Source organism: Calidris pugnax, unplaced genomic scaffold (assembly GCF_001431845.1).
Source record: "Calidris pugnax isolate Ruff unplaced genomic scaffold, ASM143184v1 scaffold24, whole genome shotgun sequence".
NCBI classification, from domain to species: domain Eukaryota; kingdom Metazoa; phylum Chordata; class Aves; order Charadriiformes; family Scolopacidae; genus Calidris; species Calidris pugnax.
The window spans coordinates 2,443,065-2,469,954 of NW_015090922.1; the positions used below are offsets into that span (position 1 = coordinate 2,443,065).

Consider the following 26,890-nt stretch of genomic DNA (forward strand, 5'->3'; position numbering starts at 1 on the left):
CTTTAGACTGATTTTAAATAAAGCTTGTAATTATCTTGAATTTTGTATAGTAAGATTGTATTTAAGTTACCCTGTTCTCCCCTGATGGAGACCCAGAAAGTAGGGAAGTTTTGGTTCTTACTACTGTAACATTTCTGTGCGCTGTGGATCTCCCATGAGAGAGATGACTGCAAGATCCCTGTTTGTAGCTAATCAATTACATTTCTAGCAATTACAAATACATTTACAATTACAAATACTCTGCGTTAAGGCAAAGAAACGACCCTGTATAGTAAGGATGGCTTCAAAACTGCCAATGTAATTAGTCGGCAGGATTGTCATCTCTGGAGCCTGCTACTGAAGTTTTTGCAACTACTACAAGAAGTTGTTGGTGTTAGATGTGAATAAACAGGTAATTTCTTTATATAAAAAAGGGTGGAGTAAGAAGTTTGCATTCATATAAAAGTACAGCTTGTTTGGTATTTGACAACCACCATCTATTTTTCTGTTGGTCCATCGTGGTTAATACTTCACTCTTGAGGAAGGAAGTGGGGAGGAATCCCCAATAACACTCCCCTCGCTCAGGGATATAAATGAAGACACATGCTACCCTCATTTTGATTATTTTTTTTCAGATATGTTGTTCTTTTCCCTTTTCCTTCCCCGTCCTGCTCCCATCTCTGAAGCAGCACTTCCCCCAGCAGAGAACAGAATCTAAGTGATAAATTTTACCAATTCCATTGGAGAACAGATGCACCTGATCTAATGGCATCACTGGAATTCTGAGGTCCTAGCAGTTAAAAATCATTGAAGACAAATGTACCTTACAAACTCTTCCATTCATAACAAAGCTCTTACTCAAAATAATTTCTTTAAAATGGGATATAGAACTACCAGATCAATGAACATGTTCCTTAGTGTGAAACCCAACATAGGTGTAGTATGGTTTTTTTCACAGGCAAATAAGATAACTCAATAGCCTACCATATCAGCTGCTACAAAAACTGCTGACTTTCCTCTCTTCACAGATTATTTGCTCTCCTTTTCACAGACCTACATCTTGTCTGGGTTTCAGCTCTATAAGGCGGTACTTCCTGTAGTTTGATTTTTGTGGTGTGGGGTAGTCAGCGGGATGCAGCTGCAGGAGCTATTTAATGCTTAGTTATTATTATTTTTTTATGAGCGTAATTTTCAGCAGTTTTTCATCTTTGCAACAGCTGAACTTGGACTCCATCCATCATAAATTTAAAGCTGAACTTTTCCTAGAACAAACAGAAATCAAGCTTCAGCATTGTCTTTTCAGTGCTGGCCATGACAACAACCTGCAACAACTACAGCTCTACACCAAAGAGTAAGTACTGAAGAAGGAGAAGCTCATAAATTACAGAACTGTATTGGTGTGTTTGTTTCAAAGCACATATAAAAAATTTAAAGAGAGCAAGAGTACAAACTCGGGTTTATATACTTATCGCTGATGCAAAAGCTGCACAAAAAGAACTGAGTTTGCTGGTGTCTTTGAAGCAGTTACATCAGAACTGGGATAACTGGGTTATGGTTTATCAAGCCATCTTCCCAAACTTGGTGTACTCTTGATTCACCTCACTGGAGATGGAAAAAGCAGGTTCAGGAGCAGCAGCTGCAGATGCTCTTTTGTGTTGTACGGAGGTCTACGGTGTATTTAAATGACAAAACAGGAGTTGAAGTAAAAAAACCAAATATTTATCACATTTCTGATTTATCTGGTTTTCACTCTTACACACAAGTGTCACTTTCATCAAAGGAACCTCAATCTATCCAAACAGGAGACTTCAGAGAGGTTGTTGGAGGGAGGGGTGGAAAGGGAGAAAACCACAACTTTTATTCCATTGCTTTTTAGTGGGCAAGAACACTGACACAAAGCTGTGAGCTGTGTTCCTGTTGCACTCTGAAATCTCTGTTCCAACAGGCTCTAACAAGACAGCCTAACAGCCAGAGGCACATCCTGACACCTTTCAGTAAGAAGCAGACAGCAGAACTGAGCTTACATTTTATTCTGGAACCACTGTTATCAGCCGCTGCTGCTGGAATGAGTTTCCCTTCTCACCATTTAATTCCTAAAGGATCAGTTCTCTAAGCAAGGATTTAATTTTACAGAAGCAGCAGCTCCAGCAGTTCAGGTTGTAAAGGAACAAAAACAACCACTACACAAATCCAACGTCTTTCGAAAATATTTTATGGTAAAAATACAGAAAAATATTTCTTGTTCAGAGAGGAAAAAATATACCGCATGACGACACTGATCTAGGTACGTTCGGAAGGTGTCTGTGGCTCCACAACCAGTCACTGGAGTGATGACCCAATTTGGCAGCTAATGGTTCTTTTTCCACGTCTCAATCGTTTATCAAAGCCAGAATCATACTGTGACAAAACAGAAAACACGATACCAGTAGATTAGTGAGGTGTGTGCAAGGAGGAACTGCTATCGCTTTCACAAGAGAACGGTACTTCATTCTGAAATAAAAGGCAACTACGTGCTTTGCTCATGAAGACAGGGGCTGCAGAAGTAACTCTGCAATAGAAGAAAGAAGTTCTTCCATCTTCTAGTAAGTGGCCCCATCACAGAACTCATCTGTTTGTAACTTAGCCAGATCAGCTGTGTTTTCTAAAACACAGCCTGTAAAATAAACTAAATAGGCCACTTATTCTAGGTGCTGGAATTGTCTAACTCTTTGTATTGTACTTGTAGTGGGTTTGAGATTAAGGAGTAGTCCAAGTTTCCAAACCATGTTTGATCAGAAAGAATAAAGGCATATAATGACCCTGGAGAAAGCTGTCAAGAGAGATCACTGAGGCTTAGCAGGATGCAAAAAGATAAGACACTTACGAATACCAGCAATTATACTAGCACAATAGAGGAGATAAAAATAGCTGGCAGACAATTCCTTTGTTCCTCAGGAGCAAGTCTCAAAACTAACCTGTAAAGGTACATGAAGAAACAGAGCAGATGAAAGCCCAGCTTAATCATGGCTTCCTTCATGTGTGATTTCAGTTGTCCTCGGTTATGGATCTCCGTGGGATCAAATACCCCCATGTTTCCACTTGGAACCATAATGTACCTAAAAGTTTAAAGAGGAAAAAAAAAAAAACAACAAAAGGATAGTAATCAAAACACGAGGGAGTGTCAGGGCATGGGGAGGAGAAGAGCTTGCACAAAAGGGACTTTCATCTACAGAGCTGTTTCACAATTTAATGTAAGAGAGCTCCTCTTTAATTCCCCTTCAGTGTCAGCACGTAGCATGTGTCTCTGCCACTACAACCCACAAATAAAGAGGACAAGAAGTACTAAAAGCATCAGCCCAGCTTCTCCTGTCTAAATGGGAGAGTTTACAGGTAGTAGCCGATTCCAGTTCATTTTAATTGCTCTGCAGGGTTATTTGGGGTTAGGAATGAAACACCCAACCCACAGTGGAAAGGGACTGGAAAAGAATTAATTTAGCTAAGAATTAGATTTATTTACAAAACTCCACTCACAAACTTCAGTGGTCAAAATGAGACAGGGTAAAACAAGAGAAAGGATCCGTGTGTTATTGCCATCTTTGTCACCACCATCTCTCATGGTCTCGACAGGGACACTCAGGCTGACAAGGATGAGATCGGGCAGAACTGAAGTGCTGCTGCCGCAGTCCACATCAGAACAAAAGCCGAGTCCAACAAAGTGAAACGTAAGCAAAAAGAAGAATAAAACCACCAAAAGAAATGTTTATGCCCTGTGAAAATTCAACAAGCGACGTGTTTGTCATAAGTACTTCTCAAGAGAGCAAACGCAGGCGCGTGAAGCTCTCACTCAGCTCAGTCTAGAGGAGTAGTGTGATTTCACACAGGCTCTGCCTTCCTGCACTAACATCTTTCTACACAGGAATCAACTCTTGGTCTTAGAACCGGAGGAAGAGCAAGGTCTCAGAACAGAACACTTTCTGATTGTCTATACACTTGAAGAATGGCACCACTTATCCTCCAAAAGGCATCCCCCCACCTCTGACAACACTCATTTCAATAACAGGAGGGGACTAAAGGGTACAAGAAACGAGGATGTTTTCTAGCAACAGCAGGAGACCAAAAAAAAGAAAAAGTTAAGACTGTGGCATTGGTCTTTCTTTTACAGAAGCATTAAAAAGCACTGCAGCATATTTGACTAATAACAAAGACAATTAAGTCCCTTTAAAAATAGTTCATGTGAAATAATTACAGTTTGAAAGTCTCCTCTAAATTTGAATTTTTAAGCGATTAGTCTATTTTTAATATTATAACAAAAAATATTGTCCATTTACTGGAAATTTGTTCAAATAAAATGCATTACAAGGAAGAACACAAGTTTCCCCGTATCAATTTTTCTTAGAAAAAGAGATAGTGCATGTAGGTTCCTTATATCTCCAGGATTTATCAATTTTGCCTCTTAAGAGCAGTGATAACACTTAAACGATGCAACTTAATTAAAGCTTGTGAAACTTGGGAGGTAGGTTTTCCAAGGGGGTCACAAGCTGGTACTGCTCATATTATGTATCTAAGGAACTACAGTTCATGTTATTTTGACCTATTGTCTCAAGCACTTCTATACAACAAAGAAAGGAAAGTGTTCAATTTTAAGAGTTTCTTTCTTTTTGTCTAGTCACATTCAACACTTCGTTTGTAATTCTTGCTTCTTTTGCATAGTAGCAAGTCTAAGAAATATTTAAGGACTAAAAATACCTATTTTGAAATATGAATAGATTTTAAATAAGCTGCTTCAATATCTAGTTTTAAAACAAGCTGAATGTAAGACAAAACTACATCTCACCAGAGATTGTATAAGATACTACAAAATTCAGCAAAAACCCAAACCAAATTAAATGAGCATCTGAGTTTGCTGAACAAGAAATGCCATTGGGTGTTAAAATAACCATGCTGCACTTTGAAAGCCTCCCCTGATGCTGTTTTTTGACCAATTTATTTTCCTCAGGATTTCTTTCTGATGCCCCTTTCACACAAAACCTCTCTGCTTTCACTGAAATCATTGAGACAATTAGTAAATTAAGCCAATGCTGCCTGTAACTGAACTGTTTACTCATCAAGATTAAGCATGTTTTGAAGGAAAAAGAGTAAGCAGAAGGGAATATTATCCCATCTTTCTCTCTATTATCACTTCAGATACACCACAAAGCACAGACTTCTTCAATCTCAACACAATTATTTTGGTATTTGTAGTCATCTCAGAGTAAATTATAACCTTAAACTTTTCTGAATTCATGTGCAGCAACATTTACTTGAAAAATTGGTACCTGAAATACTATAACATATGAAGAAGATTCCAACACATTCAGCTGATGCTGGAAGCTTGCAGCTCACTATAACAGGTTCACACTTCATCTGTTTCCACTCAATCCTGGTTTAGTAATCGATGCCTTCTCCTCTCTTCCGTGTATTCAAACTACTTTACAGCTCCTCATTTTTTTTTGACTAACATATCTTTCATCCACTGAACACTGGGTCAAATGTAAGTTCTATCCCAAATCATCAGATTTCCTACAGAATGCTAAACACCACGCTTGCTTTGCAAACCTCTAACTCCTTCACTACAGACATGACAGTCCAGACTATTAACGTGGGTGAAATGCCTCTGTCCTCAGAAACAAGGCGGGATTAGACATATAGGCTTAACAGTTTGACTTCTGGCAGGACAAAGTATCGTATTGTCATTTTCATTTATCACCTACACCAGACGTTTAAAATTGAGGAAATGGTCCTGGATTTTAGGATATTCAGGATGTCTATCCCATGTATGACAGGTATAAAATGAGAGCTGTCAGCTCAAAACAGCAGTCAAAGCTTACTGCCTGAGGTGTGGAAATAGACATAACTATCTTTTAAAATTTTCTCTGATCAGGTTTAGAAGTCAACGCATGTGGCAACATTAAACATTAACATATGGAAGCAAAAGCTGGATGGGGCTTTGAGCAACCTGGTGCAGTGGGAGGCGTCCCTGCCCAGAGCAGGGGGGTAGAACAAGATGATCTTTAAGGTCCCTTCCAACCCAGACCATTCTATGGTTCCATGAAAAGGATGCAGCGAAGGGATAACCAGTACAAGAAATCTTCAAAGCTTTAAAGAAACTGCATTCTCTCTCTTACTGTCTCCGTAGAAACAGCTCAGCATAAATGAAAAACCAAATGCAAACTCCACTTGCCAGCAGATACCAAAGGGAGCACAAGTCATTTTGTGCAACGGTGCATAATACAGTTGTATGTATAGAAAACTATCCTTATGTATGTGCATTTAGGCAAAATTTGTTTATTAAGCATACAAGTTATACTGTCTCACCTTAACTCCAGCTTAAAAAGAAGTGAAGGCTTTGCTAACAGTTTTGCAGAAAACAGGTCATAAATGCAGGGTTATTTTGCCCAAGAACAATGAGGTTATCAGTAAAGGGATACACGACTTCATTTTAATGAGAAATACGAAACTTCTTGTTTGCTTTTACCAACAACTCGACCCATCCCTGCAAATAGTTAGCACTACCTGGTTTAGGCAAACAAGAATTACAGCTAACTTTTCATGCCTCTATCGTAAACTTTTGGACTTCCTGTAGTACAGTGATTGAGATAATTTGTGACAAGACCACACCCAGTTAAAGAAATTCTAATGAACATATCACGCGTAAATGTTCAATTCTCCACTCATCAAATGATACAAGAAAAAAGGAACATTTTTGACCCAGCAGTCCTGATGTTGCCACATGGAAACCCCTACTGACCAGTAAACTGTTTCCAAGTGGTGGATGGCCCAGTTATACAAAGTAACACTGGCAGTTGTCATAAGATGAAAAGTCTGCAAAAAAATTCCAAATACAAGAAGGCAAGACGGGGGACCAAAATCAATGCAAATGAGGGTAAGAGACAAGACAGCAGAGGAAGAAGGGTGTGGGGGGTAACACCAGAGCCCGACGGTTTTACAGCCATCAGCCCTGCTGACCCAAGTGCTTTCATGCTGATATCGCTATCAGGTATGTGGGCACGGCATGAAAAACATTAACAACTATGTTTGCAGAACTACTTCATAATCCCAATTAGCAGGCTATTACTTCCCACAAACTTGGGAATGATTCACAAATCAAGATTCCTGGGCACTAGAGTGAAAGCAAGGAAAGGCCAAAATCCTTTCCACTGGTGGGTTTCTTGTAATGTTGATTGCAAGCAGAGGAGAGTTTTATGTTAGGCAGATCCACGAAGATGGTCAGCAACTCAAGAACCCAAGTGAAACATCTCATTATGACTTATTATTTATCTTCATACTACACCTAAAGATAAACTAAGTAACAATGACAGAAAAAAAAAAAAAAGCACACAAACCCCTTTGCACTTACCTATATATATTCCATGTGGCTACTGGCAAATTAAGGAGAAAGATGAACCAGTGCAATGAAATAAGCATTAAGACAGTTACGACAGCATGGCCAATCACCTCAGGGACCACCCACTACAAAAAGGGAAGAAAAGAAAGAAGTTATATGCACAAATGTAAATTCCTTTATGAAAAGGAGATCTATATGTCTTTCTATTATTAGAATCATCTGATTCTAATAATATCAAACTCAGACAGAAAACTCATGGAGGAAGAAAATTCATGAAATTGTGAAATTGTGAATACGTAGAAATGAATACCTCGAGACATGAGTAAGCCAGAAATCAGGCCATAAGATATAACAGAGGTGCTTTATCTAAGGTTTACGAAAATTTCTAGGAAGAAGTTGTGTTTGAATGTAATGATATTACACAAGCATTTAAGAAAGCGAGTTAAGAAAGTATAGAGTGCTCATTTGAAATCACTGCAGAGAACATTGGATTTAGGAACAAGAGAAGCAGATGATTAAAATTTGCACAGACACAGGACATACAAACAACCTCAGGCTTGGAACACATGAAATGAATCAATATGAAAACTGGAATAAATAAATTGGGTCAGCCCCTGGCAATAACACATTTTTGGCTTGATAGTATCCTGTAGCATTCTCTCTTACATTACAAAAATACCTTTACATCAAAGAGAACACCTAAGGCCACACTGATTTAATGAAACCAGTTTTAAGCAAATTTGGTTAAAATTGTACTTTTCCTTATCACTTTAAATCTCTCTAAGTGTTCAAGAGAGGTTAGAAATTATACAGAAGCACCACAGAAAGTTGCTACAAAGGTTGCAGAGTTCAGTCACGAGCGGACGTCCTTGGCCTGGCACCCCTACAACAATAAAGCACAGAACTCAGGAGCTCTGCAAAGTTAAGTCTCAGTCCCAGGAACTCAGACTAACAGCTCGGCTCGGAGCACCATGGGCCAGAACAGCCTTTTGTGACTGAATTTGCTGAAAGACGGGCATCCGAGGAGGACAAGCAGACTGAAATAAAGGATACATGCAAAATATTGCCAATCAAGTCTCTTCAGATATACATTGTACCCCCCATTATTTGTTATGCTAAGATAGAAGATTTTTTTCTTAAACCCCTATTAAATGCAAAGAAAGATAATTTACTTTATTGAGTTTTGAGCAGCATGACCTAGCATTAATGTAGTCACATTCCAAATCTGACAGTGTAATTATCTGAAGTCCAAGATAAGGAAAAAAATGTACGGTAACTCAGAATACACAAAACCTTATTTTTATCCAATAAGCTGGGGAGACCACTTTGCTCTCAGCATAGACTGTTCTCCAGCTGAGTTGCCAAAGGCATTCAATTAGTTATAACTCATTCCGACTTCAGGTAGGAAGTTAGGCCACCATTTATCATCAAGCCCAAATGATTTTATTATGCTTTTCCAACAGCAACTGTTGCACAAGTGCTAAAGTTCAGTGCAACACTTTAAAAAGACCAAGGAGGCAAACTCAATATTTTACTATCAGAATTATTATTATAACACTTGAAACCAGAACTGAAAAGGAAGAAAAAATTAATATACTTTTTAAAAATCTCCTCACATTTAAGCCTAATAGTGCAGTTCTGAGAAGTGGATCTACTTTTTTTTACCATTTACAGCAACATTGGATTAATTCATCCTTTGCTAGGAAATAACAGGGTCACATCATTATCAAATGAACTTTCAGTGATCAATATATAAAGATTTCAGACATAAAAGTCCTCTCAAAAAAGGCTTAGCACGCATTGTGCACATCATCATGCTATGTCCTGTAAAGCTTTATGCTCCTTTTCTCCAAGAAAATAAAAAAAAAGGAAAAAATGCAGGTGATTTTTTTTTCTATCCCTAAAAAAAATAGGTGAAGGCTTTTCACTTTTCAACAAATACCCCATCCTTCTAGGATGTATTTCTTTCAAGTGCTTCTGTACTTTTTTTTTTTCTATTAGCACTGGGCAGATTCTTATATAGCAACAGGATTTGAAAGAGTACAAGAGCCAGCTTTCTTTTATCAAAAAAACCAAACAAAAACCAAATCAGTGCTTTGACATTCTACCAATACCAGGCAGGAAAAAAAAACTGCAGGCAAGTCTGTAACAAAGAATATGGAAATTGTGTTTGTCGAGGAACCCGCAGGCTCCCCGCCAGGAGCCAGCATCTGAAACAGAGTGAGGTATCCTTACAATTAAGAGATTATGGGCTGAAATAGAGTGAGGTACCCTTACAGTTAAGAGACTATGGTCTGGCCATATTCTTTTTCAGGCCCGGCTGGTTTTTTGAGAGTGTGAAACAGGCTTTCAGCGCCCTTTTCCCCACAGCACCGCCGAGCACAGGCCAGGGCGGCCGAGGCGCGGTGGATTTACCGGTACCACCGGCCGCGGTACCACCGGCCGCAGCCCCCCCGACCACCCGCCCCCGGAGGGGCCAGCGTGTTTCAGGCGCTGAATAGCTCGCCTTTTCCCCTCAGCGAGGCGCTCCCGCCGCCCCTAAACCCACCCCCGGCCATGACCCAGGTCAGGCCCTCAGGCCCCGCCGCCCTCAACCCACCGCCAGCCCCAGCCAGCCCGCCCGTCCGCCCTCCCTCAGCGGCGCCTCAACGGGCCCGGCCCACCCCGGTCGCCGCCGGGCGCGGAGGCAACCCCGACTCGACCCTCCCCTTCCCGGCCCCGGAGGTGAAGGATACGAAGTAGACAGAGAGGAAGATGAGGGCGCAGCAGTCAATCAGCGAGAAGATGAAGACCACCGACTCCATCCCGCCGCGGCCGCCGCCCTCCCGGCCGCCGTACGCCCCGCCCCGCGTCCCCCCTCCCCGGCCGGGAAGGGCCGGGCCGGGCCCCGCTGTGCCGCGCGGCATGCTGGGAAATGGAGTCCTCGCCTCAGGGACGGCGGCCGGGCCGTGAGGGTGTTGCTGCGGCCTGACAGGGGACCTGACCGATTTTGAAACTTAATTAGCGACCCGGTGGGTGAATCAGCGCCCGGAGCGAGGCCTTGCCGCCGGGTCGGTCTCCCGGTATTGCTGAGGCACCCGGCCTCTCCGCTCAGGCGAGGCGCCAGGACAGCCCTTGGGCTGACGGGGAGGCCCTCGGCCGGGGAAGGCGGCGGGCGACCATGAGGAGCCGGCCGGGGCACTTCGTGGACCTGCGGCTGAAGCAGCGCGTTAAGCAGGTACCCGCCGGGGCGGGCAGCGGGCCTCCTTCTTCCCGCAGGCCCGGGGGGCTCCCCGCCGCCGGCATGGCGGGCCTCGCCTCCCGTCTGCTCGCTGGAAACGGCCTTGAGCATCCGGCCCGCTCAGGTGCGGGAGGGGACGGCAGCGGGAGTCAAACCTGGCCTGGGCTCTCAGGGGTTTAAAAAGACCTTTAAAAAGATCTCTTCCCCTCCTCCCTTTCTCCCCCTCCTTTTTATGTTGGTTTTTTTTTTTTTACTGTCTTCCATTCTCTTCAGTACTTTTGATCCTGAAGCTGACTGCTATTTCAAGGGTGAAATGAATAGTCAAAAAAAAAAAGAAAAAGAAAAGCAGTCTGGGTAGATATAGGTAAATTGGAATTGTTTGCATTGGAAACATGTGCATCGATCATATTAAATGAGTTAAGAAAGGGCAAAAAGGTGATTGCTTCCACAGTACACAGGTCAAGAGTGGGGAGAAGAGCGATTCCTTCAGGTGTCATACTGCTGTGTTATATTTTACAAATATTTATGGTGCAAATACTTTGCAAAGTAAACACCATTTTTCTGCATCTGTGTATAAGGCTACTCTGCTTCTAATTCCTTAAAATGTGAGCAGCTGCTTGAGGGACCTTGCTTATTTTCCTTTACAAGATCACAGTGACTGTGTCTTGACTATTCTGAAGTGAAAGAGCTGGCTGGATTCATGATAGGCTTGATATTTTTGCAGGTCAGTAGCTGCCCATGGGTGACATGAAGTGTAACATCATTTTAAAAAATAATTCTGTATTCAAATTTAAGACATTTGATTGTTTTAAGTAGAGGTATTAATTTAAATGAGATTTTTAAATACTCCTTGCTCTGGTATTTGTGATACCATATGTTTAGGGAGATTCTCTGTCATCTTTTTCTTTTTTTAAGAAGGAATCCCTCATTATAGCATTGAAACTCCTTCTCACTCCTAATTTGGAGAGTGGGGGAAGAAAGTAAATGGACTACAGTTGAAATTTAGTGCATTTTCTCAAGTTTTCATAATTGTGTTTGCTGTCAGAATAAAAAAAAGATAGAATTCACTTTCATTTATATACTTTTCTACAGTATTTTCTTAACATCTTATAAAGGTTAAAGTTCTTCTTGTGACAGTATCCATACTAATTGATGTAGATGGTTTCATTTTTAAGATCAGAGATCCAAACCAAAAAGAGGCTAACTGAGAGAAACCAGTAACTTTAGAAGGACTGACAATAAGATAGTGTGTGAGTTATGAGGTTTTTTCTTATTGAATATAAGCAATGGAGTTGCACCAGCAGAAGTCACTGAAGCACTAAAATACAGTGCACTCATTTCCCAGGGGAACAGAGCTGGCTACTTACCTGTGTCTTAACAAGGATTTCCTATTTCAGTGGGAAATACTGTCTAGTGTGTTCCAAGGCAGTTCAAAGCTGTTTCTGATTTTCATTTTGACTTCTAAGCATAGAGTTTGAAATAGTCATATTTGATCTAGCTGTTCTGCTGAAGTGATTGACAATTATTTTATTTGCTGCTTAAAATTCTTCATTTCAGTATCTCGCAAGTAGTAAATGTGGCCAGTATGTTGACATTGGAATTCTAGCATCTGATTTGCAGAAAACCTACAGGTAAGCAAAGATTTGTGTTCTTATATTCTACACTCAGAATACAGAATGTGTTTTTGTTTTGTTTTGTTTTGTTTTTGCATTTGTGTACTTTTAATCAGAATTTTAATGTTTTTTTTTAATGTTAGCTTCATTACCAGTTGTTGGGGTTGATTGAAATGGCAAGATTATCCCCTGCTTAGGATGCTGACGGGTCTTGGGATTTTGGTTTGGTTTGGTTTTCCTTTGTCAGCTATTTTATAAAAGCAAATAAATAAAATATACTCTTAGGAAGTGAAGATAAAAGGTTGATGATATTTGTTTGCAGTTAAGGATGCTTAATGAATTTTCTCATAGTGACTATTATTGATTATCACAGTTATTTCTTGCTGGACTGTTCTTTCTAGACCATAGTCCTGTATCCACATGTTCTTGTTTGAATTAAAATTTAAAAAGTCAGTAGTGTTGTGAAATAGAATACAGTCTGCTCATTTCTCTATATCCACAGTTAAAGAGGACCTTGATAGTTTTTACTAAATATATCTTTAGAGACCAGTATAGTTTAGTGGTTTTGTTTCATCCCAGTGGTTGAGCTATTCCAAGCTTAGAGAAAAAACAATCGCTTTTTCACATAGTTGGTTTTTAATAAGAAGTTGTGTTGCTTACTTTTTTTGTGTTTTTTCAGTACAGAATATGGACGAAGAAAAAGAAATGCTTTTAGAATACAAGTGGAAAAAGGTAGTTCTGTTGGTATTTTGTCCAAGATGCCAAATTCTTTGATTATGCTTTGGCTGTTTTCTTACCGTGTTTGAACTTTTTCTTTCAGTATTTGGAATAATCAGTAATGAAAAAGAACGTGAAGATTTAGCAGTTTTAGAAGCTGAACATGTGGCAAAAAGAGCAAGACAACAAGAGAAAAACGAGTAAGAATTTTTACCATTAGATTACTTTCATAATGCCAATAATATTACCATTTCTTTAAAGCTTACTGTCTTCATGTTATTAATTTTTGGTAGTTTCAAGATTACTGATAGATCCTCGATTTCCCATAGGCTTGTCTTCATCAGAAGTTACCTGTAGTTGATGGAGGCACTTGTTTCACTGAAGATGAGAAGATACTCGAGTCAATCATGATTTCTCTGTTACAGGGAATAGATTAGTTGGCATCCTTGGGGCTTTTTTGATAGTTTTCCAAATAAGGCCCCAGTCCTCATGTGATTCAGTTCCTTTGTTTTGTTCTTAATCTTTCTTGGTTGTGGGAGATATTAGCTAAATCTGAGAGATAAGACTGCAAGACACGCTATTCAGAGTAAATTGCCACTGGTTATGAGGTTGGAATTGTGATTTCCTAACTCTTAACTCTGTGCATAGTCTCATGGATCATTCTGTTTTCTCTAATCCGTGACAGATATTAAGGGTCTCCCGAGAAATTAGGACATTGTAATTAGAAGGACTAGTCTAGTTCAGCAGTGATGTGCTGCTACTTCCCTTGTGCCAGCATTGGTGATTGTGTCATCTCTTGGTGAACTGAACCGGAGTGATCTCACATCACTTTGTTTTAGAACTGTCTTTCAACCAGGTTACCAAGTTGATCCAACTCATCGCAGGCTTGGAAAGGATGCATTTTTTAACTCTTCATAGTAGTAAATTTAGAGTGTGCTAGTCAGGAGTTTTTGTCCAGTCTCTACGTATCATGGTTGTGGGGAACCATGTTGTGGAAGTGGCACTGGTTATGTTTTATGTCTCAATTGCAGTTCTGCTCTGATACATTTTTTGCCTTCCTTCCCTGTAAAGGACTGCAGGAAGTGCCACAGATGTCTCTGATGATGATGATTATCCAGAAGATCTAGTAAGTTGTATTTTTATTATGATTGTATTTGCATAACACGTGATACTATGCTGTGAAATTGCAATGCACTTGGAGAGTTTAAAAGTGGAGATGAAGATGAGGTATAGCCAGAGTTGGCAATTCCAACTGAGAATCTACAGGGCTAAAAAGAGGCTATTTTCTGAAGAAAAAGGAAGAACCTGTGGTGGGGGAATGCCTTTTGAGGAAAGCACACTGGGAGCCCAGTGAGGGCCGACTCGCTAACATCCAGTGAGGACGCTGACCCAGGTTTATGAAAATTTTCAGTGGTCTCTTAATATAAATAACCCAAATTGTAACTTGTGTGTTTTCTTTAAAATACGTGAATCTGCAGTCTACAAATCACATGAACAGTTCTCTGCTGAGTTTGTACAAGAAAGGAAATCCTGATTCTGTTCCAACAACGCCAAAAACTGAAGCAATGGAAACCCCCCCTCCTGTGCGAAGAGCTCCTCAGACAAGCACCCACTTGCCAGGAACACGAGTTGAAACCCGCATCTCCGAAGGTGGCTGGTTCATTGACAAAACTCCCTGTGGAAAAGACTTCTTCATTGACCTCTCGGAGGATGGAGAAGGAGATGAGAAGAAAATGATTTCTGAGGTATTGTGTTTTACAAACTCAATGTGGTTTTAAGTAGCAAGTGTGAGTATAATTTCCTGTGTGACTTGACAGGCTTTTGAAGGGTGATAACTAAAATCAAAAGGACTGCCTGTCTTTCTGGATTTTTAAAGTATTTTTATTACAGAAATGCATGCTGTGTTAAAAGATAGTGAACACGTTAAGTAAAAGGGAAAGACTGGCTTAAGCCTAGTGGAGTACTTGTTTTCAGCTTGGTTGCTGAAGAAGAAAGGGCTTAGCCCATTTTTCTGCTGTGTCAGAAGTGATTTTGAACCTTCTGGACCATTTCAGGTATGTTTGTGGGGGAGGTAAAAAGTCACAAAATTATGAATTTCACCCATGTTTTTTGAGGAAAATGTAGTGTTCAGTATTAGGGAGATCCAGGTTAGTGCCTGTACTGAGAGAAAGAGAAGTGGAACTTGGCTGGTATTTATTTGCTTGCCAGTGACCAGGCTAACTAGTCAGAAAGCATGTGGCTTGCTGTAGCCATAGCATGCAGTCTCCCTTAGCCTGTGGTTAAGACTTAGTGAGCCTGGGGAAAGCAGAAGTTTTTTGGGTGGACGAGAGTTTGGGAAGTTGAAAGGAAATTGCATTGATTTATAAAGCAATTAAAAATAGGTCCTACTCCCTATCCAGACATGTTGCCCACTTAATGACCCACGCTGACCCCACTTCCCATTTTTTTTTCTTATTTAGAAAAATCCAACTTTGTTTAGCTATTGAAAGCTTTCCATTTATGTATGGGAGATAACATTTATCTTGTGTGGCTGACCAAACATTTTGGCAGGATGCTCTTCTTTATGTGAAGGAAGAACTACATTTACATCTACCTTTCTGATCACACAAAATGCTTATTGAATAGGCAAAATTGACAAATCATCCCTTTATTATAGTAGTACTGCATCTTCTTCTATAGAGAAATTGAATAAAAGGGAGATCTTCAAATTGTAAAATGTTTGCAGTACTGCATTCTAAAAAACCCCACAAACCCAACTTTCATAAAACTTTTTTTTTCTCCTGTATTAGTCCTTTTCTTACATGCTGTTAACTTGCCAGCACTAAATAATGTTTTCTTACAGCCACTGATGACTTACTAGTAATTAAAATTGCATCCATTGACATGGTTTTATTTGTCCCCAAAGTGGATTGCTCTATGGTATACAAAAAACTGGTGTCTGATTTTGATCAGTGGTTTGGTGGTTTTGGGGAGTTTTTTGTACATCCTCTTAGCAAAAAAGTGACTGGTGTAATTAACCCTTTAAAAAGACAAATCTTACGTTAGAAATAAGGATTTTCTACAAAAAGAAGGGGTTCAATTCCTGCCTTGCTTGTCTTTATTCATATAATATGTGTGAGTTAAGCATCATAGACATTTACACATTTTGTTCTTTTAAGTATTTGGAGAAATTCACTGACTTAGAAGGTTTTGTGTATATAATTCTGGTTTTATGCCCTAGAAATCAACAGAATTTTCTGTCTTGGAGAGTGAAAGAAAGAAGACAAAGGGCAAGAGAACAAAAAGGAAAAAAGAATTTCCAGATGTAGATGAAGAAATTGGTGCCATCTTACTTAAAGAGAAAGGTGAGAAGTTATTTTTGATATGCTGCTCCAAACAAAGAGATGGCATTTTTCTGTGGAATCCCATTACCAGCGAAGTATTTTACACTGAGGTGCGGAGAAGTGACCTTGAGTGTTTTGTTAAGAAATTTAGCCTTAATATTGTACTAATCAATATTCCTGTCCTGTCTACTACAAAAAAATAACACTCCTCCTTGTACTTAGCTAATTGTTTAGACTGAGTTCTTTCTTGTTTGGTGTTAGCAACTACTATGATGCCGTGTCTAAATTTGCATGACTTTTCCTTTATTTACAGTTAGAAGTAAGGGACCAGAGCTTTACCATCCCTCAGTGAAGTTTGAGGATGTAGGAGGCAATGATGAAACTTTAAAGGTCAGTTAAAATTGTAATTGTGAGACACAGAATGCTCTGAATAAAAAGTTGCATGAAAAATGAAAAACAAGAAATCCGGTCCTGAGAATAACTGCTTATACCAACAGCAACAAAGTTTTGGGTGGTTTTTCTTTGACTAATCTCTCTGAAAGCAGTTACTGAAAAGATTAATGAAGAGAACTTTTATTTTGGCCTGTCTATAAAATTAGCAATCTATAATACTGATTTCTTCAATTTAAATGGAATTATCTCTTGCCCTTAACAGGAAATTTGCAAAATGCTTATTCATGTCCGTCACCCTGAAGTCTATAGCCACCTAGGTGTGGTTCCACCTCGGGGTTTCCTTTTACATGGACCACCGGGATGTGGAAAGACACTGCTTGCACAGGCCATTGCTGGGGTGAGATAACTTTAAATTTACAGTTTCTTCTGTTTCTGAATTATATTTAGAGAGAAATGAAATAATCCTCCTTCCTTTATCTCTTTTCTCTTCTTCCTTTTTTAGTCTAAAATATATCCATTTTCACTTCCTGTGTTTAAATTCCATCTGAATCTGTACTTGATAGAAACTCATGTGAAGAGGGGGCGTAGTGACACGGTTTTATGTTTGACTTAATTGTTTTGAGTCATTCCCAGGACAGCAATATAGGCATTGGTATTGAGGAGACTATACATGGAAGATACTTTTAGTTAAATTGAAGTCTGGTCTCAACCATCTTTTATGAGGCATTACATTGATTCTATTGGGTGGCATCCGTTAAATGGTGTTTTTTGAATTCCAAAACTGGATGTTACCTTGCCTATGTCGAGCTAATGATACCAATGCATATGATATTATTGATAGCTTGGTGTGTGGTAGGGCTGCTGTGCTGCTCTGTGCCTGTCTTGGATATAAATCTAGGAGCTATTTAGGACTATTCAGGGGTAACCATGGACATTTCTTTGTCTCTAATACAGTTGTTGCTTAAATGTCACGTTACAACCTTAAATTTATATATGTGTAAGTTACAAGCTTTTGTAGTACAGCTTTTATCTTTGAAATAAAATACTGATATTTATTACTTAAGTGTTGGTTAGACCCTTCTGACACTGTATGTCAAGTGTTTTTACTCAAAAGACTTGGTTTTTTATTTCTTTTTAATGCCTTACTGTAAAAAGGTAGCTGTTGAATTAATTTGTGATGTTGAATACTTCAGCTGGTGTTTCTATTCTGGAAGGTTACTAAATTTAGGGGAAGAAACATGACACAAGTGAAAAATTTTCAGAGATGAGATAAATTTAATGACTACTTCTTAAATCTTATTCTTAAATAAGATATTGTCAATAGTTATTCAAGGCAAATTATCTCCTCCAACCCCCAGGTGGTGGCTACCATGTGTATAAATCAGGATTTTTTTAATGTGTAGTTCAAAGAGCTTGAAATAGGCTGCAACTACCTGTAGTACGACTGGGTTACAGTCTGGCAAAGTTAGAATTTCATTTATTTATTTTTAAAAGCACAAAACCTTGACTGTGAGTTTTACAAGTATCTTAATGTCCAGTCCTGCTTGGATATATCTGGAGCAAGACTAAGGGAACCAAACCTGGTGGGGATCTCTTCCACACTAAGTCATGTTTTGTTACAGGTGGAAATAGACAATTTTCCCAAGAAGGGAGCTCAAGGATTAACTGAAATATATGTGTTATGAAGGATGGGACAGGGGACCAAGGTGCAAAGCTCTTTGGCAAGCACAGCCATTTTCTAATTGAATTAGAGAAACCTAGGGTTTTTACTCATTGCTGTTCAATGGCTCAGACTCATTTTAAATCAGAGGGTGCTACTCATATTTTTGAAGAGCTGTTTAAGATCTAGTCTTGACTATGTAATCTTTGGGTGTAAAAGATGTCATACTGGAAAATCCTCTAGGACAGCCAACGTTTCTAATCTCTGGATGTATCATACAACATTCCTTGTCTCTTTCAGGAGCTTGAGCTCCCGATGCTGAAAGTGGCAGCAACGGAGATGGTGTCTGGAGTGTCAGGGGAATCCGAGCAGAAACTGAGAGAACTCTTTGAGCAGGCTGTGGTGAGGCACCCACTGGAAATACCACTGTGAATTGTTTGTCCTTTTCTTTGTAAAGATTCATACTTGGTTGCTGTGGTTTGAATTTGAGTGAATATTAGTGAGTGAATCTTTATATTGCTGCACACAAGTCATAGTGTCTGCCCTTCTGTGACCAGAATTCCATTGTACTTGATGTTATGCTGTCATAGAGTACAAAGATTGCTATTCTGAAATCTTGACAAAAGATAATTCATCAGATCAATGTAGAGGAAGCAACATAAATTATTTACCTATGTGGAGCTGCTTGGCTTGATGTATAAAAAACAAAAAGATGTAAAGAGCAGTTCACTGTGCTTTTTTTATTACAAAGTTTTTTTGCTGTTTTTGTATGGCATGGAATTTGAGTGAATGTGAGAGACTTAAGACTCTGGGGGTTTGGGTATAAACTAAGAAATTTGGAAGAAATATCATAAGAGCAGGAGACAAGATGCATGTGAAGTCTTGCTTTGGTGCGACTTCCAGATTTATTCAGAAGCAAAAAACCAGACACGCTGAGATAATTTTCATTTTTAAAAATGCAGAGGTTTTTTTGTTGGTGTGGGGGTTTTTTTGCTTTGCTTTTTTTTTAAGTATGTGGCTAATGTTATATTTCATGAGGACAGTTTTCCTCACCTCTGAGAATGTTCTGTTTTTCCAACTTTATTTCATTTTTCTACTCTCCCGCAAAACTGTATATAGGTGTTTAGACTATGTTCCTGTAAAAAAAGAATGCTAACCAGGGCAAAAAGATTGATTGCATAGCTGTTAGATGATGTTGTTTCCGGTTCATACTGCATTTATGTTTTTAGAAAGCCTTTTTAAGATGGTGTTTAGAATAAATAAGTGATTGCACAGAGTTTTTAGAAATTTTGTGCCTTTTGTACGTGTAGCAATTGAGGGGAGGTTGCTCTAAAAGTTATTTTTTAAGAAATTAAATGTATTGCATAAAACATGTTTAAAAATAAAATCTGTTGCCTTTCTTATAGTCACTCACATTCACTTAAGGAGCTTTTCCACTTAGTTTTTGCAACAATTTTTGTGCAGGTAAAAAAAAGACATAGTTCCACTCTACACGGTGCGTGTACCGTGGAATCTTTTTATCTTTATAGTCTTTATAGCTTAGTTGCATTTTTCCCCTCTCAGACAGCAGGAAGGTGAATGACAGCTAGATGGCGCAGTTGCTGTCTGGTAACAGAATGCATGGGGTTGAAAATACATTTAAAAAATATGATTCTACTATTTTTTTAAGCTGATTCTAGTATTTTCCTGTAGTACTCCTTTTCAATACTAGTGCTTTTTGAGAATATTAATAATGTTATGTCAGTTAAACACTTTTCGTTAGAGTAGTTATTATTCTATATTAGTGTTGGGTTTTTACTAACATGAAGTACATGGAATTTTAAAACACTTCTAGGAGTTTCTCATTCCTCATTTTTCCCCTTTGAATACAGTCAGGCTCTGTAGTAATCTAGAAATTGGCAGATCATTTTTCATGACCACCTACTGCTCCTTTTGTTTCATTATGTGTGTAAGTAATACCAGCTCTTGACATTCCACAGCTCTAATGTCACTAACAAAATAAACAAACAAAACAAATCAGACTGACTTGTCTGATTTTCTTTTTTTGGGCTTAAGCAAGTAAGCAGTCACAGTGGAATATTTATGGACAACATAAAGCAACTGAGAGCTACGTTTAAATTTTAAATAGCATATAGACACATTCTGAATATCATGCCTTAATTATTTTATAGCCTCAGCTCAGCCCAGTTTCATAGTCTGGCGGCTCTCCAGATAGTCAGTAGGAACAACAGAATTGTTCTGGGACAGGTTGATTGTGCAACAGACTTAGAGTAATAATTATAGAACAGAAAAATCTGAAAAAAAATAAAATTCTCTCTCACAATGCACTATGTCAGTGTACTTTTGCAATTATGACTGTTTTTTGTTCTTAGACCAGTGCACCGTGTGTCCTTTTCATTGATGAGATTGATGCGATCACCCCAAAAAGAGAAGTTGCATCGAAGGACATGGAGCGGAGGATTGTTGCTCAGTTCCTGACTTGTATGGATGGTCAGTTTCAGAAATGTGGCTACTAAGCTGAACTTTGTAATTATCAGGCTCACTGACTGCTTTCCTTCAGTAATGACTTTTGGTTACTTTTGGGGAGATTGTGGTAATAATTTTTTGTATTTTGGCACAGTTTACCTAGGGGTGGAGGGAGGATTCTAGTAAATTTGAGGGGATGTTACTACATTATTTTCACAGTGGATTTAAGCCTGTCTGTTGTATAAACAGATAGAATGGGAAAACGTGTGGAGTGTCAACTGAGATGCTTATTTTGGCTTGACTGTGCAAAATGCAAATTCTAGGCAGGATGAACAGCAGTTTGGTTTGGCTGTTGGTTACCTTCTTTGCCGTTCTGAATATTGTGGTGTGCTGCAGAGACAGAGTCACACAGATATCGGAGCAAAGTTGAGAGGCAGAGTATGAGTACTAACTTCCTTCCTTCCTTCCTTTCTTTAGACTTGAATAACGTGGCTGCCACCACCCAAGTCCTTGTCATCGGAGCAACAAACAGGCCTGACTCACTGGACCCTGCGCTGAGGCGAGCGGGAAGATTTGATCGAGAAATTTGTTTGGGGATCCCAGATGAAGCAGCAAGAGAAAAGTATGTGTTATAAAGTTTAAGCTGCTTTTTGAATGCTTTTAGCATTATGTTAACGGGTTTTCAGGTGCCTTAACAGTATATATGATGAAATAAAATATATCCTTTATGTTGTTCAGGAAGATAACGTTCTGTTTTTTTCAGTTTATAACTATTATATTAGGAAGATAAATAAAGCATAGCCCATTTGTTAGTCCTCTCAAGGAATAAAATATGTCCTTTATGTTGTTCAGGAAGATAACATTCTGTCTTTGGAGCTCCCTATATAACTATTATATTAGGAAGATAAACAAAGCATAGCCCATTTGTTAGTCCTCTCAAGCACATACCTTAAGCAAAAGGCTTAGCTTCTTCTCTTCCTTTCCTTGTAGAAATGCACCAGTCCAGGCATCAAGTTGAGCTGCAGTCATCCTGTTTTATATAACTGACACTTTTTACTCCAAAGATACGTCACACACACCATTTATTTTTTAAAATTTTCTTTTGCTTTTTTAATTAAAAAGGAACTTCTACTCGTTTCTACAACAGCAGAAAACACAGGAAGGGAAGTATAAAAAACATCTGCAGCTTATCTTGTATGGGAAGGAAAGAAAGGTTAAAGGATAATTTCCTTCTAGGTCAATTAATCTTATTTCTAGGTTGAAAAAGCTGACTATTCTGCTTGCATACGGGAAGGAAAGAAAGGTTAAAGGATAAGTTCCTTCTAGGTCAATTAATCTTATTTGTAGGTTGAAAAAGCTGACTATTCTGCTTGCAGCATTGCTCACTGTGGTGTTAGTGCTGCTGTCCATTATTCCACCCTTTCCCTCCACCCCACTTTTGGCCGTGCCTTTACTATTTATTTTTTTTCTTACTCCAGATCTACAGCCCTATAGTAATGACATTCGCTTGGTTATGGGAAAACGTGCAGGAGGTAGAACTAAAGAGTTGACTGATGGGAGTTCTGATTTGATAATATTTCTTAGGTTCATGTTAAAATATGATTTTCTCAGAAACAGCAGTGTTTCAAATGGGAAAGCCATCATGGTGCACAGAGATTGTTCACAAGTTAGTGTGGTCACATTTGTTCATATTATTATTTTTTACAATTGTTTGTATTTGTGTTCCTGGAGGTGTAGGTCTAAAGGAACTGTTGATTTTATTTTCTTTTTCAAATTATCCCCACGCTTTTACCTTTTGTTTTGGTTTTGGGGTGGTTTTTGTTGGGGAGTTTTGTTCCTTTTTTTAAAATAAAAGGGTCATATAGGAACAGAAGTCCTTATAATGTGCTGATTTACCACATAATGAATCAGTCTTGCTGAAGGCATGATTTGAACTGTTTAGTTGTGGTTCTACAGCCTGAGGGGGGTGGAGATGAGAGGGGCACCTGGAAATCTTGCTTTACTTGCGGTATAGTGGAGTAGGATGAGGAGGTGCACCTGGAAATCTTGCTTTACTTGCGGTATTTTCTTGTGCATTTATGAAGTACAGTGATATCTGTAGGACACAAATTCAGCATAAGCCATTTACAGTTCTTAACTTGTATGAAGTACGTGAAGACCAGTAATATCAGTAGGGCACAAATTTCAGCATAAGCCATTTACAGTTCTTAACTTTTTACACTTTGAGTCACTTGATTAGTTGCAGGTTGAAAAATTCTTGAGAACCGAGCTAATGCCACTAATAAAGATTTAAATGATCTGTTGTCAGACAGGTTGAAAAATTCTTGAGAATTGAGCTAATGCCACTAATAAAGATTTAAATGAGAGATGATGGAACTTGCTAGTAGGGGAGGCAAACAGATGAAACATAATTTCAGAGTTTTGAATAGTTTCATATTAAACTCATTTTTTTCATAACTATTCTGTAGTTACATTATTGATCTGGAAATAAACTAGTTTTCATTGGAACTAGAAAGTATGTTAATGATCTTCACTTCTGTGGTTTGTGCTGCCTTTTTAAAATATTTTCCCAATGAAGTGATGTTTGACTGTTTTAAACAAATTGATTTGATCCCTATGCTCAGAGTTCTTCAGCAGCTGCATTTGTGCCCTGTTATTTCAGAGTTTTGAATACTTTCATATTAAACTCATTTTTTTCATAACTATTCTGTAGTTACATTATTGATCTGGAAATAAACTAGTTTTCATTGGAACTAGAAAGTATGTTAATGATCTTCACATCTGTGGTTTGTGCTGCCTTTTTAAAATATTTTCCCAATGAAGTGATGTTTGACTGTTTTAAACAAATTGATTTGATCCCTCTGCTCAGAGTTCTTCAGCAGCTGCATTTGTGTCGTGACATTGGCTTTTGTCTTTTTTTTTTGACTGTTCATGTAGTTTTCAGTTGTCCTTTGCTTAGAAGAACAGCAGAAAGTCTTGCTGGACATTGAAGGAGGTTTTTAAAGCTTCAGCCTTGATACAGAGTAAAAAAAACTCCCATTAAAAAAAAGAAAGCATGAGGCCTAGCACTTCACTGGCAGTTTGAGATAGCTGTTTTGTGTTAGTGATGGAATGGCATAGGCAGGTGTAATTTTACCTTTTGGATGAGGTAATACACGAGGTGTACGGTGACACTGGCTTTTGTCTTTTTTTTTTTTTGTCGTGACATTGGCTTTTGTCTTTTTTTTTTGACTGTTCATGTAGTTTTCAGTTGTCCTTTGCTTAGAAGAACAGCAGAAAGTATTGCTGGACCTTTTAGGAGGTTTTTAAAGCTTCAGCCTTGATACAGAGTGAAAAAAACTCCCATTAAAAAACAGAAAGCTGAGGCCTAGCACTTCACTGGCAGTTTGAGAGAGCTGTTTTGTGTTAGTGATGGAATGGCATAGGCAGGTGTAATTTTACCTTTTGGATGAGGTAATACACGAGGTGTATGTACACATAAGCTGGAAATCTTACTGGGGACACAGGAAATATCCACAGTTGTGTGCGACTGACAGTGGTAGGGGAAAGACACTGAAGATTAAAAGACAGAGCTCCTCACATAGTCTGATTTCATTTGCTCCTCACAGAATGCTTTGTTGTGGATATTCTCCAATAAATAAATAAAAGTGGGATGGAACAGACAATGCCGACTAAGGTTGTCAGGAGTACAGGGTTAAATACCTCAATGGATAACTTGTGTGCATCTCTGGTACAGTCTGAGGTCTACTCTGTCAATTTTGAATCACAAGCTAAGGTTTAAAGAATCTATACTATTTAGATTCAGCAAAACTAGCTTTTACCCACTGATTGATGTTGCCTGGTCGATGCTGTTGGTTTTTCTTTAAGATCTGAAAAGAAATATATAGCATAGTTTTGTGGGTTTCAGTGTTGGTATACAGGGTTAAATATCTCAATGGAGAACTTGTGCGCATCTCTGGTACAGTCTGAGGTCTACTCTGTCAATTTTGAATCACAAGCTAAGGTTTAAAGAATCTATACTATTTAGATTCAGCAAAACTAGCTTTTACCCACTGATTGATGTTGCCTGGTCGATGCTGTTGGTTTTTCTTTAAGATCTGAAAAGAAATATATAGCATAGTTTTGTGGGTTTCAGTGTTGATTGAGTGAAAACTGTTCCCACTCTACTACTTCAGTTCACGTGGACTGAAAGAGACTTTAAATTAATACTGTTTTTTTCTGTAAGAAAATAAAAACCCCTGCACCTTTATCTTTATTTTATTGTTCTTTTTCCTCCCTGCTTGATTAGAATTCTTCGGACTTTGTGTCGGAAACTTAAACTCCCAGAGTCCTTTGAATTTCATCAATTAGCACGGCTGACTCCGGGCTACGTAGGAGCTGATCTGATGGCACTTTGTCGCGAGGCAGCCATGTGCACAGTGAGCAGGATCCTGATAAAGTCTGAGGAGCAGGAAAGGAAACACTTACATGCTGGAGGAAACACAGCTGAGGAAAGCACGGGAACAGGAACAGACATCCTGGTGGAAGAGGATAGCAAACAACTAGAACTTCCTCCTCAGGTATTTGTTCCTTGGAGCATGTGCCTCCAATATCTTAAGAATTGAGCCATTTTGTAGTTGTGAAAGTCATTGCTCATAAAATTTTAAACATCGTAAACTTTTAAACAGCTTAATATTAAATTTAGATTTAGAAATATCGCCTCCTAAGCCTGACATTTAACTCCTACTGACTTATATAACAGGTCTGAATAAGTGGCTCTTAAAACCCAGACCTAAAAATCATGTTAATGTTTTATACAAGGTGTCTTATTTTCCTTGGATTTTTCATTGTTGTCTGTGTTATGGTTTTTTTGTTTGACCAGATTTTTAAATAGTTGCTATATCTCTCTTCAAAAGTGTATTGACTGCAAGAGAATTGTAAAAATAATTGCAAAAAATGCTCACTTTCACTGAGCATTTACCAAGCTGATTGATGTGCCCTCAGGGAAATAGCTATTATGGAGCTCTTCCCTGACCTGGTGTAGTTACAGTTAGCCAAAGTCTAGATATATTTATGCAATCTACATTTTATCTCTAGCGAAGCGATTACTTGGGCATGTGGTGTCTAGTACCTATAGGAAGTTTAAGGAAGAATATTTTTGACTATCCAGTAGAAAAGTTTGGTTAGCAACACGAGTTAAGCTGCTAATGTGCAGTGCAGCTGGAATTCTGTTGCAGAAAATAGCACTTCCAGTGCCAGAATTATTCTGTCATCCAAGTAACATGCCGTGGTCAATGAACCAGAACATCTTTGTATAAAAATTCTTGGCCCTACTTCTTGAAATTTTAAGTGTAGGCTTCCCAAAGATTTGCCTGGAGAAGTGAACCAAAGTGGATTTAAATCCACATTGTGTGGTTAGCAATGGGAGTTAAGCTGCTAATGTGCAGTACAGCTGGAAATCTGTTGCAGAAAATAGCATTTCCAGTGCCAGAATTATTCTGTCATCCAAGTAACATGCTGTAGTCAATGAACCAGAACATCTTTGTGTAGAAATTCTTGGCCCTACTTCTCGAAATTTTAAGTGTAGGCTTCCCAAAGATTTGCCTGGAGAAGTGAACCAAAGTGGATTTAAATCCACACTGTCCTCCGATTCTGGTTTTAGAAGGACTGTCAAAGAAAACTGTTGCTGTAATTAACAAAAAATAGTATAAAAAGCTGTAGTAAGCCTTTGTATGAGAGTAACATAATCATACTGCATTCCTCCCAGTGTTTCCTGGGGCCTGCTGTAGCCAAAATAAAGCGGGGAGGGGCAGGTAGTCACAGCTCTTACCAACATCACCATGATCAAAGGGGTTATTGAGGATGAGGAAGTCTAATCCTAACAGAGCCATGTTTTGATAGCTGGCAGGAGGTTGACATAGTCTAATACAGCCTATTGTCATTAAACCCACTACATTATGTTTATAATGGAAAAAATAAACATACAAAAGCTTTAAAAGTCATTCACACAATTCAAGTAAACAAACCCAGTGGTCTCAGCTATTTCAGAGTTTCTCTTAATGGTTCTGTTCAGGAGAGAGGGCTTAAAATTAATATCAGACACTATAAACACTGTTTCTTTGTGGTCAGTTGTAGAGTTACCTCAGTTGCAACAAATAGGAGGTGGGGCTTTTCCCA

General features: G+C 38.8%; 2 protein-coding genes across 2 annotated transcripts in view; one reads left to right on the top strand and one right to left on the bottom strand.

The window, feature by feature from the left end:
• Positions 1–1,356: 1,356 nt before the first annotated feature.
• On the bottom strand, positions 1,357–10,192 carry CNIH4 (cornichon family AMPA receptor auxiliary protein 4). The gene is made up of 5 exons (XM_014950671.1): positions 10,078–10,192; positions 8,515–8,583; positions 7,355–7,467; positions 2,934–3,074; positions 1,357–2,376 (listed from the first exon to the last, which is right to left on the bottom strand). Exons 1-5 carry the CDS (start codon positions 10,144–10,146, stop codon positions 2,349–2,351), a joined length of 420 nt encoding a protein of 139 aa, XP_014806157.1. The 5' UTR covers positions 10,147–10,192; the 3' UTR covers positions 1,357–2,348.
• Positions 10,193–10,253: 61 nt separating this feature from the next.
• Positions 10,254–26,890, top strand: part of NVL (nuclear VCP-like) — a 42,740-nt gene continuing 26,103 nt past the window's right edge. Inside the window, exons 1-13 of the mRNA XM_014950624.1 lie at positions 10,254–10,559; positions 12,120–12,193; positions 12,855–12,907; positions 12,996–13,092; positions 13,964–14,018; positions 14,371–14,637; positions 16,113–16,236; positions 16,529–16,605; positions 16,871–17,005; positions 18,569–18,670; positions 20,641–20,758; positions 21,212–21,356; positions 25,023–25,293. Coding sequence (XP_014806110.1) covers positions 10,503–10,559; positions 12,120–12,193; positions 12,855–12,907; positions 12,996–13,092; positions 13,964–14,018; positions 14,371–14,637; positions 16,113–16,236; positions 16,529–16,605; positions 16,871–17,005; positions 18,569–18,670; positions 20,641–20,758; positions 21,212–21,356; positions 25,023–25,293 — 1,575 coding nt within the window. The 5' untranslated portion in view covers positions 10,254–10,502. The remainder of the gene's footprint in view (positions 10,560–12,119; positions 12,194–12,854; positions 12,908–12,995; positions 13,093–13,963; positions 14,019–14,370; positions 14,638–16,112; positions 16,237–16,528; positions 16,606–16,870; positions 17,006–18,568; positions 18,671–20,640; positions 20,759–21,211; positions 21,357–25,022; positions 25,294–26,890) is intronic.